This window comes from Staurois parvus, unplaced genomic scaffold (genome assembly GCF_062004578.1).
Source record: "Staurois parvus isolate SC_StPar_1 unplaced genomic scaffold, SC_StPar_1.0 ptg002011l, whole genome shotgun sequence".
Lineage (NCBI taxonomy): Eukaryota > Metazoa > Chordata > Amphibia > Anura > Ranidae > Staurois > Staurois parvus.
In genome coordinates, this window is record NW_028319807.1 from 48,363 (window position 1) to 64,066 (window position 15,704).

General features: G+C 40.0%; 1 protein-coding gene across 1 annotated transcript; it reads right to left on the reverse strand.

The window, feature by feature from the left end:
• Window positions 1-3,316: 3,316 nt before the first annotated feature.
• LOC149433038 (keratin, type II cytoskeletal 7-like) lies at window positions 3,317-15,252 on the reverse strand. Its single transcript, XM_089664726.1, has 9 exons — window positions 14,782-15,252; window positions 12,601-12,809; window positions 9,086-9,146; window positions 8,190-8,285; window positions 7,934-8,098; window positions 7,708-7,833; window positions 4,651-4,871; window positions 4,113-4,141; window positions 3,317-4,025 (listed from the first exon to the last, which is right to left on the reverse strand). Exons 1-9 carry the CDS (start codon window positions 15,196-15,198, stop codon window positions 3,868-3,870), a joined length of 1,482 nt encoding a protein of 493 aa, XP_089520852.1. The 5' UTR covers window positions 15,199-15,252; the 3' UTR covers window positions 3,317-3,867.
• Window positions 15,253-15,704: the final 452 nt, after the last annotated feature.

Here is a 15,704-nt window from a genome sequence, read left to right on the forward strand (position 1 = left end):
CCATCTAGCGAATATATCCGGTATTGCACCTAAAAATGTGCCAGACAGGATACCTCATTCACTAATGGCAAAGTAGTCAGTAGACGCTCGTTAATGAGCTTGCTAGACGCTGGTCAGACCACTGATTGATTGACCGGAGTCTGCCTGAATGGTCAGTCTCTGCTATTACACTCACATCTTAGTGAATCAGGGCCTGAGTGTTTATCTCTACTAAGGGAGAAGGGGGGGGGATACATGCTTTCACAGGTCATCATTATCAACTAATGGGAGCCAAACATCCTCACACAGATTTAACCCCACAGCTCCTAGGGAGGGAGCCAAGCAGAAGAATCACAATTAACCCCTCAATGGTTGGGCACTTCTACTGTAGTGTACCTACTTTCAAGTAACGCCTGATAGTTACACAGTATCAGTGGTCAGTCATGTGTCAGAGAGAATTTCAGATGACTAGCCTTTCCTTTCTTTTCCAGACTATGGACAAATACCTTCTGCTGTTATGCTGTGTGAGGTAGACTAGTCATTTCAATTTAGATTTCTTGGGTTTACAACCACTTTAAACATTACTAAAATTGTTGCTCCCCACCAAAGGGATATGTTTTACTTTTGTTTGCTTCAGTACATGTTACCCATTATAGTGCCAAGTCACCCATGCCATTTTTTTTTACAAACATTTACCTATTAGCCTAAAAGTGGCCATTGCATTTTTTAACATTTGATTTTAATGAGATTCAGATTCAGCACTTGAACTTCAGTAATATTTACCAAACTCGCCTCAAATCGAGGCTAGGTACAGTTGTGTTCAAAATAATAGCAGTCAGGCATCACTATCCTGATCAATCACTGTTTTTGGTAGAAATGATATTTCTACAAGGCAAATAATTTACTAGCAGGTGTAGTAGAGTAATAGAAATCCAACAGACCCAACAGTCATGACATGCATGCTGCTGATTCTGTGTAATTGAATCACTAATTGAAAGGGGCATGTTCAAAATAATAGCAGTGTGGAGTTCTATTAGTGAGGTCATTCATTCTTTGAAAAACAGATGGCAATTATTGCCCTTATTTAAGGAAGGAAGGCAGCAAATGTTGTACATGCTGATTACAATGCATTTCTCTCTGAAATTCTGAGGAAAATGGGTCGTTCCAGACATTGTTTAGAAGAACAGCGTACCTTGATTAAAAAGTTGATTGGAGAGGGGAAAACATATAAAGAAGTGCAGAAAATGATAGGCTGCTCAGCTAAAATGATCGCAAATGCTTTAAAATGGCAACCAAAACCTGAAAGACGTGGAAGAAAGCGAAAAACTACCATTCGAATGGATAGAAGAATAGCCAAAATGGCAAGGACTCAGCCAACAATCAGCTCCAGGAAGATCAAAGAAGGTCTAAAGTTACCTGTGAGTACTGTTACAATTAGAAGACGCCTATGTGAAGCCAAGCTATCTGCAAGAAGCCCCCGCAAAGTCCCACTGTTGAAAAAAAGATGTGCTGAAGAGGTTACAATTTGCCAAAGAGCACATGGACTGGTCTAAAGAGAAATGGCGCAACATTTTGTGGACTGATGAAAGTACGGTTGTTCTTTTTGGGTCTAGTGGCCGGAGACAGTTTGTCAGACGACCCCCAAACACTGAATTCAAGCCACAGTACACTGTGAAGACAGTGAAGCATGGTTGCGCAAGCATCATGATATGGGGATGTTTCTCATACTACGGTGTTGCGCCTATTTATCGCATACCAGTGATCATTGATCAGTTTGAAAACATCAGAATACTTGAAGAGGTCATGTTGCCTTATGCTGAAGAGGAAATGCCCTTGAAATGGGTGTTCTAACAAGACAACGACCCCAAACACACCAGTAAACATGCAACATTTTGGTTCCAGACCAACAAGATTGACGTTATAAAGTGGCCAGCCCAATCTCCGGATCTTAATCCAATAGAAAACTTGTGGGGTGACATCAAAAATGCAGTTTCTGGGGCAAAACCAAGAAATAGAGAAGAACTGTGGAATGTAGTCCAATCATCCTTGGCTGGAATACCTGTTCACAGGTGCCAGAAGTTGGTTGACTCCATGCAACACAGATGTACAGCAGTTCTCAGAAACAGTGCTTATACAACAAAATATTAATTAAGTGATTCAAAGGAAAGCAAAATCTTCAAACATTTTTCAGTTTATATAGTGAATGTTTGAGTTTGTAAAGAAGAATACAAACACTGCTATTTGTTTGAACAGTCTAATATTCACTTTTCTTCAATTTTTTTAGAGGAACAACACAAATTTGATATATTTTTCTTCATGTTTTGATTTGGAATAGAATGTGTAGTGTTCCCAATGCATTGGTGTGTATGGAAATAAAAGCTATTAGAAGGATTTTGAGCTTTATTCACTTTTTTCAACACACTGCTATTATTTTGAACACAACTGTATTTGTGGTTCACCCTTAATGGTAATTGAGGTAGGGGAAATTATGGCAGAGCTAGGCCAGGACAGATCGCAATCTGACACTCCCGGAAGTGGGAGAGAAGACTGTTAGGGCTGTGCTAGGTTACTTACTCATCCTGTAGTCAAATTTTCTGGCAAGTTCCAAGGCACATGCTAAGTGATTAAAAAAACATGTATATAGAGAAAAACACACTGCAAATAAGAATTTGAAATGCTTGATTTGTGTGCTTTTGTCCTCAATTTTTTTAAGTTGGTGGCAGGGTAGGCTGGTTGTACAAATGTTGATCTGATAAACCAACTTCTGTGTAATTACCCTGTCAGGTTTTTCCCAGTCGATCAGTGCTGCCGGATATAGTCCCCTTGCCATCAAAACACAATAGCTCAGTGGGAAGGATGTCAAGGTAAATTTGTCTTTATTTTTGTTTGTTCAACCCGCTGGTTGAGTGAAAAAAGATGATTAATGTGCAGGCTGCCTAAGTTAGAGAAAGGACTGGCTGTTCAGAAAAAGTAAAGATTCTAAAAAATACAACAGCCATATATAAAAGCCTTATAGGCTTTTAACTGGGATATTTGTTAGGAAAAACTCTGTGATGTACCTTTGTCTCCAATGGATATACAGTAGTTCAGTTGGTTAAATCTAATTTGTAGCCATTGTCCAATTTGTACACCAAACATTGAATGCCCATATCCCTGATTTTCTTATAGATATGTAACTTATTTTCCTTTCCTGTCCATTCTCTTCATGCTCTGCTCTTCTCCATTACCCATAAACTCATTTCCCTTTCATTCCTTTTCTTTTTACCTTTAGCTCCCCAGTTATCCCCTTTTCCTTGTTTTGTGCCCTTCGGTTTGGTTAAAATAAGGACCAAATGCATACTGCATTAGAAGTATTTATTGAAATATATGCCATCCTTAGATATATTGCACTTGTCTTTTGCAAACTTTTTTGATACCAACAAAAAAATGTTTAATAAGAAAAATAAAATCTACAAAGCACAAATCTGTAAACAGCAGTTTATTAGGGAATAGGCTAAGGTAACAGTATTGGGCCTGTGCTGATTGGCTTTGAGCTTGTATCGATGGGGAAATGCAGCTTGCTTTCAGATGCTTTCTGTTTGCATTTGACATTAGCTAAGACATTTCTGGGATCTCTCAGAACACATTGACAGGCACATTTGAGCTGAAGTTGAGCTCCTTCTAACCTACTTTTGACCATCTCCTTATAAGCGCCATCAACCTGCTTTAAGCTGCTTTTGGATTCCCATTGACTTTACAAAGGCCCTTACTGTATTTATGGCTATAGCAGCATGAAGCTTTAAGCTAGGAATGTACATAGAAGCAGAAGCATAATGCAGCAGAATGGAATAACGGTAGTAGCAATAAATGCGTTGTTGACAGGGAATATGATAATTCTATTTTCCCATTCTAGCAGTGGTGCTCATGGCTGGAATGGTGCTTGCTTGTGTAAACATGACCATGACTTTTTCCACTGCCAGAACTATGTCCACCTTTGGGATGATGATGTCCCCCATGGGACATTCCTCCTGAATGTTGTTTTCCCCCATGGCTGGAGTGCAGGATAGCTACAGAAAAAAAAAAAAAAAATTTAAAAAGCATTGTTCCTAGGAATTGCAATTTACAACAAAATTAGGATTAGTGTGTTTACTTACATATATTCACATTTCCATCTGAAGACAATCTAAGACAAAAAATATCACAATGCATGTTAAAACATATATAGCAAAGTATGTTTATTGTTACATCTGTGTCAATGCACTAGTGTTGTTTATGAAGAACAGTGTAGAACTGATAATACTGAAGAGGTAGGGGAGGGCAAGAGGCGCCAATGCTTACAGTCACAGCTGCTGATCTTAACCTCTGCGGAGCTGGAAGAGCACCACTGTGAGGAGTATCTGGAGTCAGTGGAGGAAAGATTTCTACAGTAAACAGCAGCAGGCTGCCAGCCAGGACATGGGAAACACTTCATTAGAGGTAAATTATGTCCTTGGTGTTGTATCCACAACAGCATTTTTAATAAAACTTCAGCTGGAGATTTAAGTGTGTAGTGATATACTACTGCTGGCTACTCAGTAAAACAATTTCTACATCACTGTGATCTTGTTTGAAATCTAACAGATTTTCTTTAAATATGAAAGCATATACTCTATAATCTATTTACCTGCAATGATAGAATAATATCACACTCACCTGTGCTCCTCTCCCTCCAGCATCTTCTTATAAGTAGCAATCTCAATATCCAGAGCCAGTTTGACATTCATCAGTTCTTGGTATTCTCTCAGTTGGCGAGCCATGTCCTGCTTGGCCTTTTGCAGGGCAGCCTCCAGCTCAGCCAGCTTATGCTTGGCATCTCTGACAGCAGACTCACCACGTTCCTCAGCCTCATTAATGGCGGATTCCAAGGCTGCACGCTAGGAAAATATGAAAAGGATGAGGAATTAATTATAGAAGCTAAAAGTTTCAGGAAGAACACTGATCCAGACATGTTTTGGCTGGAAATACAAATAAGATAAAAAAATTAAGTTTTATTAGTTAACTCTTTGATAGCCAATGTTGGTGCTGATAGCTCCTTTGGATGGGCCATGAGCCAAGCACAATCCAACCACTCTCAGACAAAGCTATATGATCTTTTGGGACCAGAAACAGAAAATGTAGATACTCCTTTCTAAAGCTCTGGTGAACTGTCTAAGGTCCTTGATGTGTATTGTATGGCCTTCAGATCCCAGCAGTCAGTAGGAGTGAGATCACTAAGTTGTAAAAGGGCTGTATGACAATGATCTGTAATTATTTATTTATTACAGGTACTTATATAGCGCTATCAATTTACTCACCTCTTTACATATACAGTATATTGTACATTCACATCAGTCGTAATAGATCCCATCCCTTGACCATGTCCTATAGCATGTATCCAGTCTTCAACCACACCAAGACCTCAGTCTTTGACCCTTTCCTAAAGGATATACATAGTCCCTGATAGCATTCTTAGAACCACAGTTAATGAAAATGATGTGGAACCCTAGGGTCTACAGTTGAGGATCTTTATTCCTAGTGAGTTGTTCACCACTGGTCTGAAGGCTCAAGGTTCATACAAGGATAGAAGTTTTGTAATATTTGTGAATTGTAATTGTTGCTATTTTGCAAGAATATACGGAAAGAGGATTTTTAAAAAAGTTGAATTGACATGATTAATGAACTCATAAGCTACATTTTTATTCTTGAGCATTCGTAGCTCATTTGCCTATAAATGTAGCCAAATAAACTGATCTAGAGCAAATTCTTAAAATGTTTTTATAAAACAATATCCCATTAGCTTAAATTTCTGTGGAATTAAAGAGACATTCCACATTTAAATTACTTTTCAGTAAATAATACAATAGATTTCTTACTTTCGTCCCTTTCCTTCAGTTAGGCCACTCTTCTTTTCTTTTCTTTTTTATGAAGTTAAAGCAACCCTGTCACTATAATAAATATTTTAACCACTTCCATACTGGACACTTTCAGCCCCTTCCTGCTCAGGGCAATTTTCAGATTTCAGTACTGCACTACTATGAATGACAATTACAAAGTATCATTTTTTTTAGATAGAGCTGTCTTTTGGTGATATTTAATCACCACTGGGTTTTTCATTTTTGCTATATAAATTAAAAAAATATCTAAAATTTTGAAAAAAACATGTTTTTCTTAGTTCCTGTTATATAATTTTGCAAATAAGTAATCCTTCTTCATAAATTTAGGCCAACATTTAATCTGCTACATTTCTTTGTTAAAAAATAATCAAAATCATTGCATATTATTTAGTCTATTTGAAGTTAAAGAGTCTACAAGCTACAGCACACACAGTAAACTTGAAAATTGATCTGTCCTAGTGTATTGACTGCCTATCTTAATTCTCAAGGCCCAAATGTACAAATGTAACCCATTGAAATGTTATTACTTGCAAAACATTAATGTATTGCAATACAATACATTGGGCATTAGATGGGAGTTGCCTGTCATTCAGGGTCACTCACATGGACAGAACAGCCCTCTGGAACTTGTATGCTGAACAGCAGGACTTAGCTGGAGAGCAGGGCGGTCAGGGACTACATTTCCCAAGAAAGGGAGCGTGTAGGCAGGGGGCATATAAATTTCTAAGCCCGGGAGATTGGCCAAGAGAGTGTGGGGAGAGACTGAAGGAGAAGGAGGTGTGCTGACAGCAGAAGTGCTGAACTAGGCCACAGAGCCAGAGTTGGAGAGAGAGGAAGAGCGAAAGAAACCTACTGACCACCAGGTCTGCCACACTGCCCAGCATGCCCTTCTGACAGCAGGAGATGGGACATCCAGTCTAAACTGGAGAGTCCATGGACTGACCCCATCTGCACAGAATATGGTGTCAGCAGAAGTTGGGCTTTCAATAGGAGGTCCAGGTCAACAGGGAACCCAAAAAATTACTAAGCAACCCTTAAGGGGGTAGTGCTACACAAATATCTCCCAAAAGACCCCTTATTGGAAAGTAGACTCCTCACGATATTAAGTAAGAGACATGGTGAATTGTTTGAAGCTGTAAATGTTTTCCCACAGTTTTTTGGAAAATAAAGAAATTAAATAAAATGTGTATTTTTTTCACTAAATTGCTATTTCTTACACATGCCATAGGCATACTTGCAGTTATACCCAAAAACACATTCTACTACCCCTCCCAATTACACACAACCCTTCTAGTGGGCACTCCTGCACTTTTCAGATGGAATACCCCCTCCCTGCACACACGACCACCCCAGGCAGAGGAGTCCTCCAGAAGGAGCCTGGATTGGCCACACATGAACACGGTTGTCCCAGGTTGCAGAATTTGAACGGCATGTCCATCCTTCCACCTACTGCCAGAAAACAAGGCTGCCACATATCTTACCTTCTGGAAGAAAAATTGCCCCAGACTCTTGTACCATGTTAGGGTATTGTTTGCGATTGAATCGGTGTGACACCTAATCAGGCCAAAAGTGGACTATGTAATTGCTTTCAGGTGCAGGCGGAGTAATGTGCTGCACTGCATTTCCCACCAGCAAAGTTACAGCCTCTTCTATATCAATTCGCCGGGCAGGCCAGGACTTTAATTTAATTGTTGGGAAATGAAGTGCAGGATATTACTCTGCCTGCACCCAAACATGATTAAATAGTCCCCTTATTTAAATGCTCTATGAAATGTGTTGCTTAGAGTATTGGTGAAATTCTGGGAACACTTAAGAAATCTAAAAAATTCTTATTTACCTGAGATTTGGCACATTCAATCTCTCCCTTAAGTTTCTGAATTGCTCGGTTTAGCTCAGCGATCTCATTTTTACTGTTCTGCAAATCATTTCCATTTCTGCCAGCTGCCATGCGCAAGTCCTCAAACTAGGAAAAAAGGATCACCATGTTATTTTTTTCTTAACACTGGTATTCATACTAAATAAGGATCTTAATGTTCATCTGGCAGCTACTATGTTAGACTTACCCTTGACTGGTACATGGCTTCTGCTTCAGCTCTGCTTCTGTTGGCAACTTCTTCATACTGAGCTCTGACCTCAGCAATAATGCTGTCCAGGTCCAGGTTTCTGCGGTTGTCCATGGACACAATGACTGAAGTGTCTGAGATCTGAGCCTGGAGTTGATTTATCTCCTACAGAATGGATAGTAACCAAACTTTGAGACTAGATAGGAAAATCAATAAAAGTTAAGAATCTTTTAGCAATAGGTTAATGGAGTTTTACCGCTTCATACAGAGTCCTCAGGAAGCTAATTTCATCGGTCAGAGCATCAGCCTTTCCTTGTAGTTCAGCTTTGTTCATAAATGCAGCATCAACATCCTACAATTAACATTAGTTAGATGAGTCTTGATAAAATGAAGGCAAGGGAGGCATTTGGTTTAGGAAAGACAACATTTTTCAGAAGGTACACATCATGATTTTTATGTCTGTAATATATGCTAAACATTTACTTTAAACCCTTAGATAAGCATATATTATCCAATTAAATGAGGCATGTGTATTTTTACTTTTTTTTACTTTTATTTTTTTAGACCAGTGGTGTAATCCAGCTTGAAACTTTTCATCTGCGTAGAGCTTCCTCTACCTGTAGTCACTGATACTTGTGCAAGGTGAATGGTCTTGTACAGTGGCATGTTCACCACAGGGCAAACAAGGCATTTGCCTTGGACAGCAATTTCCATGGGGGCAGTGGCTGGAGGGGGATGTTTGGGTGGTGGCGGTGGGGGGGAGGTTAATTGTGGTTGGTTGTGGCAGAGAATGGTGGGCCTGAGGGCCTGGGGAAGGGGGGGGGGGGGCGGCGCACCTTGTATCCACCTCCTGCTCTGGTTGTGCAAAGTTTGGTGAAGATAAAAGGGCCTATATCTTTTGTGGCTTGTGAGGAATATACTATATTATAATATGTAGTTAAATTAATGTTTTTGTACCTGGAGTTCAGGTATAAACTTAAGTAAAATGGTATACATGTTCCACAGTATACTAGATGTGCTGGAACAGACCATTTAAAAAGCATAACTCTTTTTTTTATTAGGGTATGTATTATTCTCTAAATTGCAAACATCTGGAACATGTTAGTGGTGCATAAATTAAATGATAATGGAAGTACTAGATGACATTCTTACCTTTTTCAGCAGGACAAATTCATTCTCTGCAGAAGCACGTCTGTTCATTTCTTCTTCATATCTGACAATAAAATAAACTATACTTTCATCTGTACTAGCAAATAATTAATATTTATGTACCACAGCACATGACCTACAGTCATGTATTATTGTATATAGTACTAAGGACCATCTTATGTTTGGGCAGAAATGGGTTAAAGAGTGTACATGCTCCCCCACCACATAGTTGTACACGTAGAGGGCATGCAACCTGTCATCGCTTAAAAGCACTAAAATAAGAGGCAGGAGAAAAGATGGGCTATTACTATTATTATTATACAAAATTTATGAATTTATATAGTGCCACTAGTTTCCACTGTGACTTACAAAATAAAGATCAATAATACGACCATCAGTCCCTCCCCTCATGCCAGGGTACTAGATGTAATCCTAGACTCCCATCTGTCCTTTCAGCCCCAAATCCAATCACTGTCCAAATCTTGTAGACTTCACCTTTGCAACATCTCCAAGATACTCCTATTCTTAACCTCTGAAACTACTAAGCAACTTATTCACTCCCTGGTTATATCTTGCCTTGACTATTGTAACTTCCTCCTCGTTGGCCTACCTCATCGCAGGTTATCCCCTCTTCAGTCGATCATGAATGCTGCTGCCAGACTCATCCACCTTACTAATCGTTCCATATCTGCCACCCCTCTCTGCCAATCCCACCACTGGCTTCCTATTGCCCAATGAATACAATTCAAAACATTAACAATCACATATAAAACAATTTATAACTCTGCCCCAAATTACATCACCAATCTTGTCTTCAAATATTGCCCAAATTGTCCTCTCCGCTCCTCCCACGACCTCCTGCTCTCTAGCTCCCTTGTCTCCTCCCAAGCTCATCTCCAGGACTTCTCCAGAGCCTCCCCCATCCTCTGGAACGCTCTACCCCAATCTATCAGACTATCGCCTACTCTGCTCACTTTTAGGCAATCTCTGAAAATCTATCTCTTCAGGGAAGCCTATCCTGCCTTCAGCTAATTACGGAATCTTCTATTCCTTCTACCAGTCCATCGCCCACAGTTATTACCTTTTGTACCACCAGCCCCTTCCTCTTAGATTGTAAGCTCCAAGGAGCAGGGCCCTCCTAACCCTCTTGTACTGAACTGTATTGTTACTGTATTTTCTCACTTTATTTTGTAAAGCGCTGTGCAAACTGCTATATAAATCCTGTATAATAATAAAGAAAGACAGTGTAATTACAAAACAGTTCAAGACCAGAGGCTTAGGAAAGCACTGCTTGCTAGAGCTTACAATCTACAGGAAAGAGCAAGTGACAAAAAGAATAGTAACTATGTGGGGATGAGTTTGAGAAAGTAAAATTCAGTTGTTATATAGAAGCAGGATAGGCTGTGGAAACATGAGTTTCCACAGATTGCTTAAAGGCTGACAGGGAGGGAGTTCGCCAGGATAGGCTCTGAGAGAAGTCCTGGTGGTGAACATGGGAAGAGGTGACGAGGAAGTTAGAGAGCAAGAGGTATTGGAAGGAGTGAAGAGGATGGTTTGGGTGGTATTTTGAGACTAGGCTGGGGATGTAGCTCAGGACAGAGTTACAGTATAAGGGCTTTGAATTTTAAAGTTTATCTGAACTCAAAAAAGGAAGAGTTTCTCTGTTATAAGAAACATTTAGACAATGTAAATGTGTCTATGTAGTACTCTGGAACTTCCTGCTATGTGAAGGTGTCTGCACTTCTGTGCCTACAGCCTCATAGCTGTATACCTGCACTGTGATATCTAAGACACTGCTGCCTCTGGCTGCAAGCAGATTTGGGGTGAGATTTTGTGATGTCACTAATGTACTGTTTACTGCTTTCCCTGTTGGATGATCTGATATGAGAAAAAAGACCACGCTACTAACAAAATGGTCACCTCAAGACAGAGACACAATGCAGAACAAGACATAGTAAGTATGAGTGCAAAGCTCTGCACAATCATTATAGTGCAGTGGTCAGTAGTATATATGAATACAGTCCAGCATCCAGAATACAGTAGGCCATTAAAGTAACTTATTAGAACCATCCATACTTTATTGATATGTCTGTTGTATAAGACACTAGTTATAGAGCAATATGAATGTACATAAGATCACATGGAAAATCAAACAATACATGCTGTAATTTTCCCCGTGGTAGAACACACGCAAAGCACCCATCAAGAAATTTGATAAATTTGTAATAGATGGCAAGGCAACCATACTGGGCTTCTGGGAGAGAATGTGTTATAATGCCTGCCTCCAGCACACCCTACCATAACCCTGCAAAGCTGGCCCCCCTCCAGCCTGGGGACCACTGTCACCCACTAGGTGGAAAGAGGTTTGAAGTAAAAAAACATATAGGGATGTGATCTAATATAAAATCAAATATTCTGAAGCGCAAGAGGAGGCCCAGTACTATAAGGATCACAGTAAATGGTGCATTACCCAGGAGAGTTACCATTGCTGCTGTTACCATCAGATAGATGAATCCAGAAGCTTCATAGAAAAAACAGCGCTGTGGTGATAGTAATATAAAAACCCCACTAGGGGGAGTACCTTTATTGGAATAAGCAATGGAACATAAAACACTTGAGCCTGTGGCTTGGAGGAAGGGCCTGGGTCAGGTGGACGGCCTGTCCGCTCGGGGATGATGTGCAGTGGTGACGAATGGAATTGAGCCTGTCAGATGCAGGGACCACGTGATCGCGGCGTCCCGGGATGATGTCAAGAGACGGAGGGGAAGCCCAGCGTACTGCCGCAAGCAGGGGAGATGTGGCCGGTTACCAGGACGACATGTTGCTTGCAGGATTTTAGAAAGCACTTGTGCGCGAAACATGTTGTCCTGGGGAAGTAAAGGATCGTGTGTCCATGAAAAGCTGGGAACACGATCCTTCACTTCCCCTAGTACAAGCACCACCTAGTGTACACCAAACACATAGCTAGGCACACATTTAACCCTTTGATTGCCCTAGATGTTAACCCCTTCCCAACCAGTGTTATTAGTACAGTGATCAGTGCATATTTTTAGCACTGATCACTGTATTAGTGTTACTGGTTCCCACAAAGTGTCAATTAGTGTAAAAATATCGCAGTCTCTCTATAAGTCGCTGATCACAGCCATTACTAGTATAAAAAATAAGTAAATGAAAAAAAATCCAGTATATGTCCCATATTTTGTAGGTCTATTTGTGGGGAAAAAAGGACATACAGTACATTTAATTTATATACAGTGTTGCATGACCACCAATTGCCAGTTAAAGTAACGCAGCGCCGTATCGCAAAAAATGGCCTGGTCTGGAAGGGGGATAAATCTTCCAGAGGGCAAGTGGTTAACTTTTTTGTATAAAATCAACACATAATAGGGAGTCTGGCATACCTTTTGCACATCACCCCAATAAATGTGCACCTAAACCTTTTAAAAGCTTTCTGATCTGCAGTACTGGGGGGGGGGGGGGGTTTCAAAGTGAACGCAAACTAATAATAAGTAACTTACTTTCTCTTAAATTCTTCCATCATGTCTTCCATGCTGTTCCGTTCTGCCTCTAGCCGAGCACTCTCACATTCCAGACTCTCGAGTTGTCTCCTGAGATTGCCAATAAAAGCCTCAAACAGAGGTTCAATCTGAGAACTGGATGTCCTCTGCTCTTGTAGAAAAGCCCACTTGGTCTCCAGCATCTTGTTCTGCTGTTCCAGGAATCTCACCTGTAAGAAAAATAAAATGAAGTACAGCATAACCATTAGCAGCCATTAAATACTATAAGGATAGTGGTTTGCCTCAGTGTGACATTATTATAGTATTGTGGTTGCTGTATTCTAAGTATTGAGAGCTACATTACCCAGTGTCTGGCAGATTAAGCAGGTTCTCAGTGCTCTGATTGATGTGCAGTACGTCTATACTGGGGCATCATATGAAGACAGGTAACAGGGTCTAATTTCAATGTGTCTTCTGTGTTCCTACTCACTAGACAATGTGGTCTTATTTTAGATCATGTTTGCATTATATGAAGTCTATGTTAAAAATCAGATAATTGGGTGATCGGTCTCTTTTAATTTTAGATAGAGTCATACCATCTTAGAGAACTCCACATTGTACGAATATGTATTTGATACAGGATCTCTCAAATAGCCCTGTTTCATTAACACTTTTAAAAGAAATATGCAGCTGCCCATGTTTCCTATTTACTATCGCTAATGATAAAACTTATTGATGGATAGATTAAAACATGCCCAGTTTAGTGTTTTGGTATATCCGCTATGTAAGGGGCTTTCCTAGGAAAACACTATGCTTTTTAAACTGTGAAGTTTACGACCTTTTCATACTGAGGTCCTTTACCATGTATAAAGCTCAGAAGAAAGATGGTTTGTTAACATTTCTATTTCTCTTCTCTGCCTAATGTATAAAATACACAGTGAATGGCCACGATGTGTAGTAGAAGTGAGATAGCAGCAGTCAGCCCAGGATCTTGTGATACCCGTAGCACAAATACTCCTGAATGAAAAATCAAATGTAAAGCTTGACCTGCGTGACAGGGACCATTCATAAATAATTGTGTTTTATTTATATCAAGACATATCTGTGAGCAGGGTTTTTTTTCAGGAAATAAGTGCAGGTACTCTCCCTTCCGAGTTGCCCCTTGTCTTCGCCCCCTACTCACCTGCAAGCATTGTTTCTTGGTTCCACCTCCTACCCAACTCCCAGTATTGCCCCTTTTAGAGAATATAGACCCAAGTATCATTTTGTGATACTAGGTAATTTGTATGTGTATGGGATAAATTCATGATAAAATGAAAAGCAGTAAAATAGATCTTCTGCAACCAGCAACGTTAGATCCCCCAGCAACAATAGATCCACCCAGCAACAATATTCACCCCCAGCAACAAAAGTCCCCCAGCAACTAAATACCCTCGCTAGCAACAATAGATCCATTCCAGCAACAATGGGCCACTAACAGCAACAACAGATCTCCCAGTTGTCTGAATCAACAACCCCTCCAATTGTCAGCAACCATAGACCTCTCTCTCAAAAGTAGATCCCTCCCAGCAACAGTTGACCCCTCCCAGAAACAATAGATCTCCCACCAGGAACATGGGACATTCCCAACAACAATAACCCCCCTTGAAACAATAGCACCTCCAGTGAGAATAGTTCCCCAGCAGCCAGCAACAATAGATTCTCCAGCACCCAGCAACCCATGCCATTACATACATTTAGTGTGTTCCCCCGCGTTCCCACTGAAAAAAAAGCCCTGCCTGTGGCACTTGTTATCGAGTTTATTTTTAAAGTCATAAATACACTTGGTTACAATTCTCACAGAGATGTCCTGATATACATAAATATACAATTATTTATGAATGGTCACACACACCTATGAGGTGGAGAAGCAGAGAGTGAGATAAATTACACAAATAGCCAGTGGGGTGCTTCTTTCATTCCTTATTAAACTGGCCCTTTGTGCAGTAATCACTGGCAGCTTCTCCTGAACTGTGATGAGAAGCAGAGAACATCCTCACTACTGCCCATAGCAGCCTATTAAACTGCTGCACAGCAAAGATAAGCCGTAATAGTTACCATCATGGCTTATCTCACTTTAATAAACTTACACCTTATTTGTGGCTGCTGGAGCACCAAGAAAAATTATTATTGTATATATTGTCATTCAATAAACTTTCTTACCTTGTCAATGAAGGTAGCAAACTTATTGTTGAGGCCTTTGATTTGATTCTTCTCTTCCGTTCTCATTCTTTGGATGTTTGGATCTATCTCCAAGTTGAGAGGGGCCAGAAGACCCTGGTTAACAGTAACTGGGGTGATGCTTCCAGAACCACATGTTCCTCCAAAACCATGACCAAATCCATGTCCATGTCCATGTCCTGCTTTACCTAAATGAAAACTTCCTACTGACATCTTGGGTCCCTTTGATCCAATATTATGGGCACTCTTGCTGCTGAACAAATGGTGGATCTTGTGACCTTGTTTGATGTGTTTAGAAGAGTGTGATAAGAAACTGTGGGAGCCATAATGTTTGGGTAAAGCAGCACAAGGCTTGAAGTGTGTGTTTCCAGAGGAGACCATGGTACATTGATGAGGCATAATGAATTCTCTCAGTCTCCAAGCTGGTCTGCACAGGATATGTTGAATAGAGGGCCTTCCAGGAACTTGCTAATGCACAGAGATTTCATACTGCTTTTATATCTAAACAGACTGTTAACAGTCACATAAAAATTATGACCAAATGATTTTTGTTTTGTAGCATCATCTCTTCAAATTTATAGAAGGCAGACTAGCAACACGCCTGCATTGTCAAAACAATAATGCAAAAATTTATTAGCTGTACTTGCTGAAATTTAAAATTGTGTTTGCTAGATTTAGTTTCACCACTTTTAAAAGAGAAAGGTGATGTCGACATCAAACATTGATAATATTATTGTTACATAGTTTGCCAAATGTTAATGACTGGATTTGGTTGGATTGAAGTTTTTTAATACTATTGTTGATATATTGTTGAAGTCCTGACAAGGGATGAACAAAATTGTTTTCATGTCCCCAAAATGTTATCAAAAATCAGATTTCAACAAAATGTCATCATTTAGCCAAAG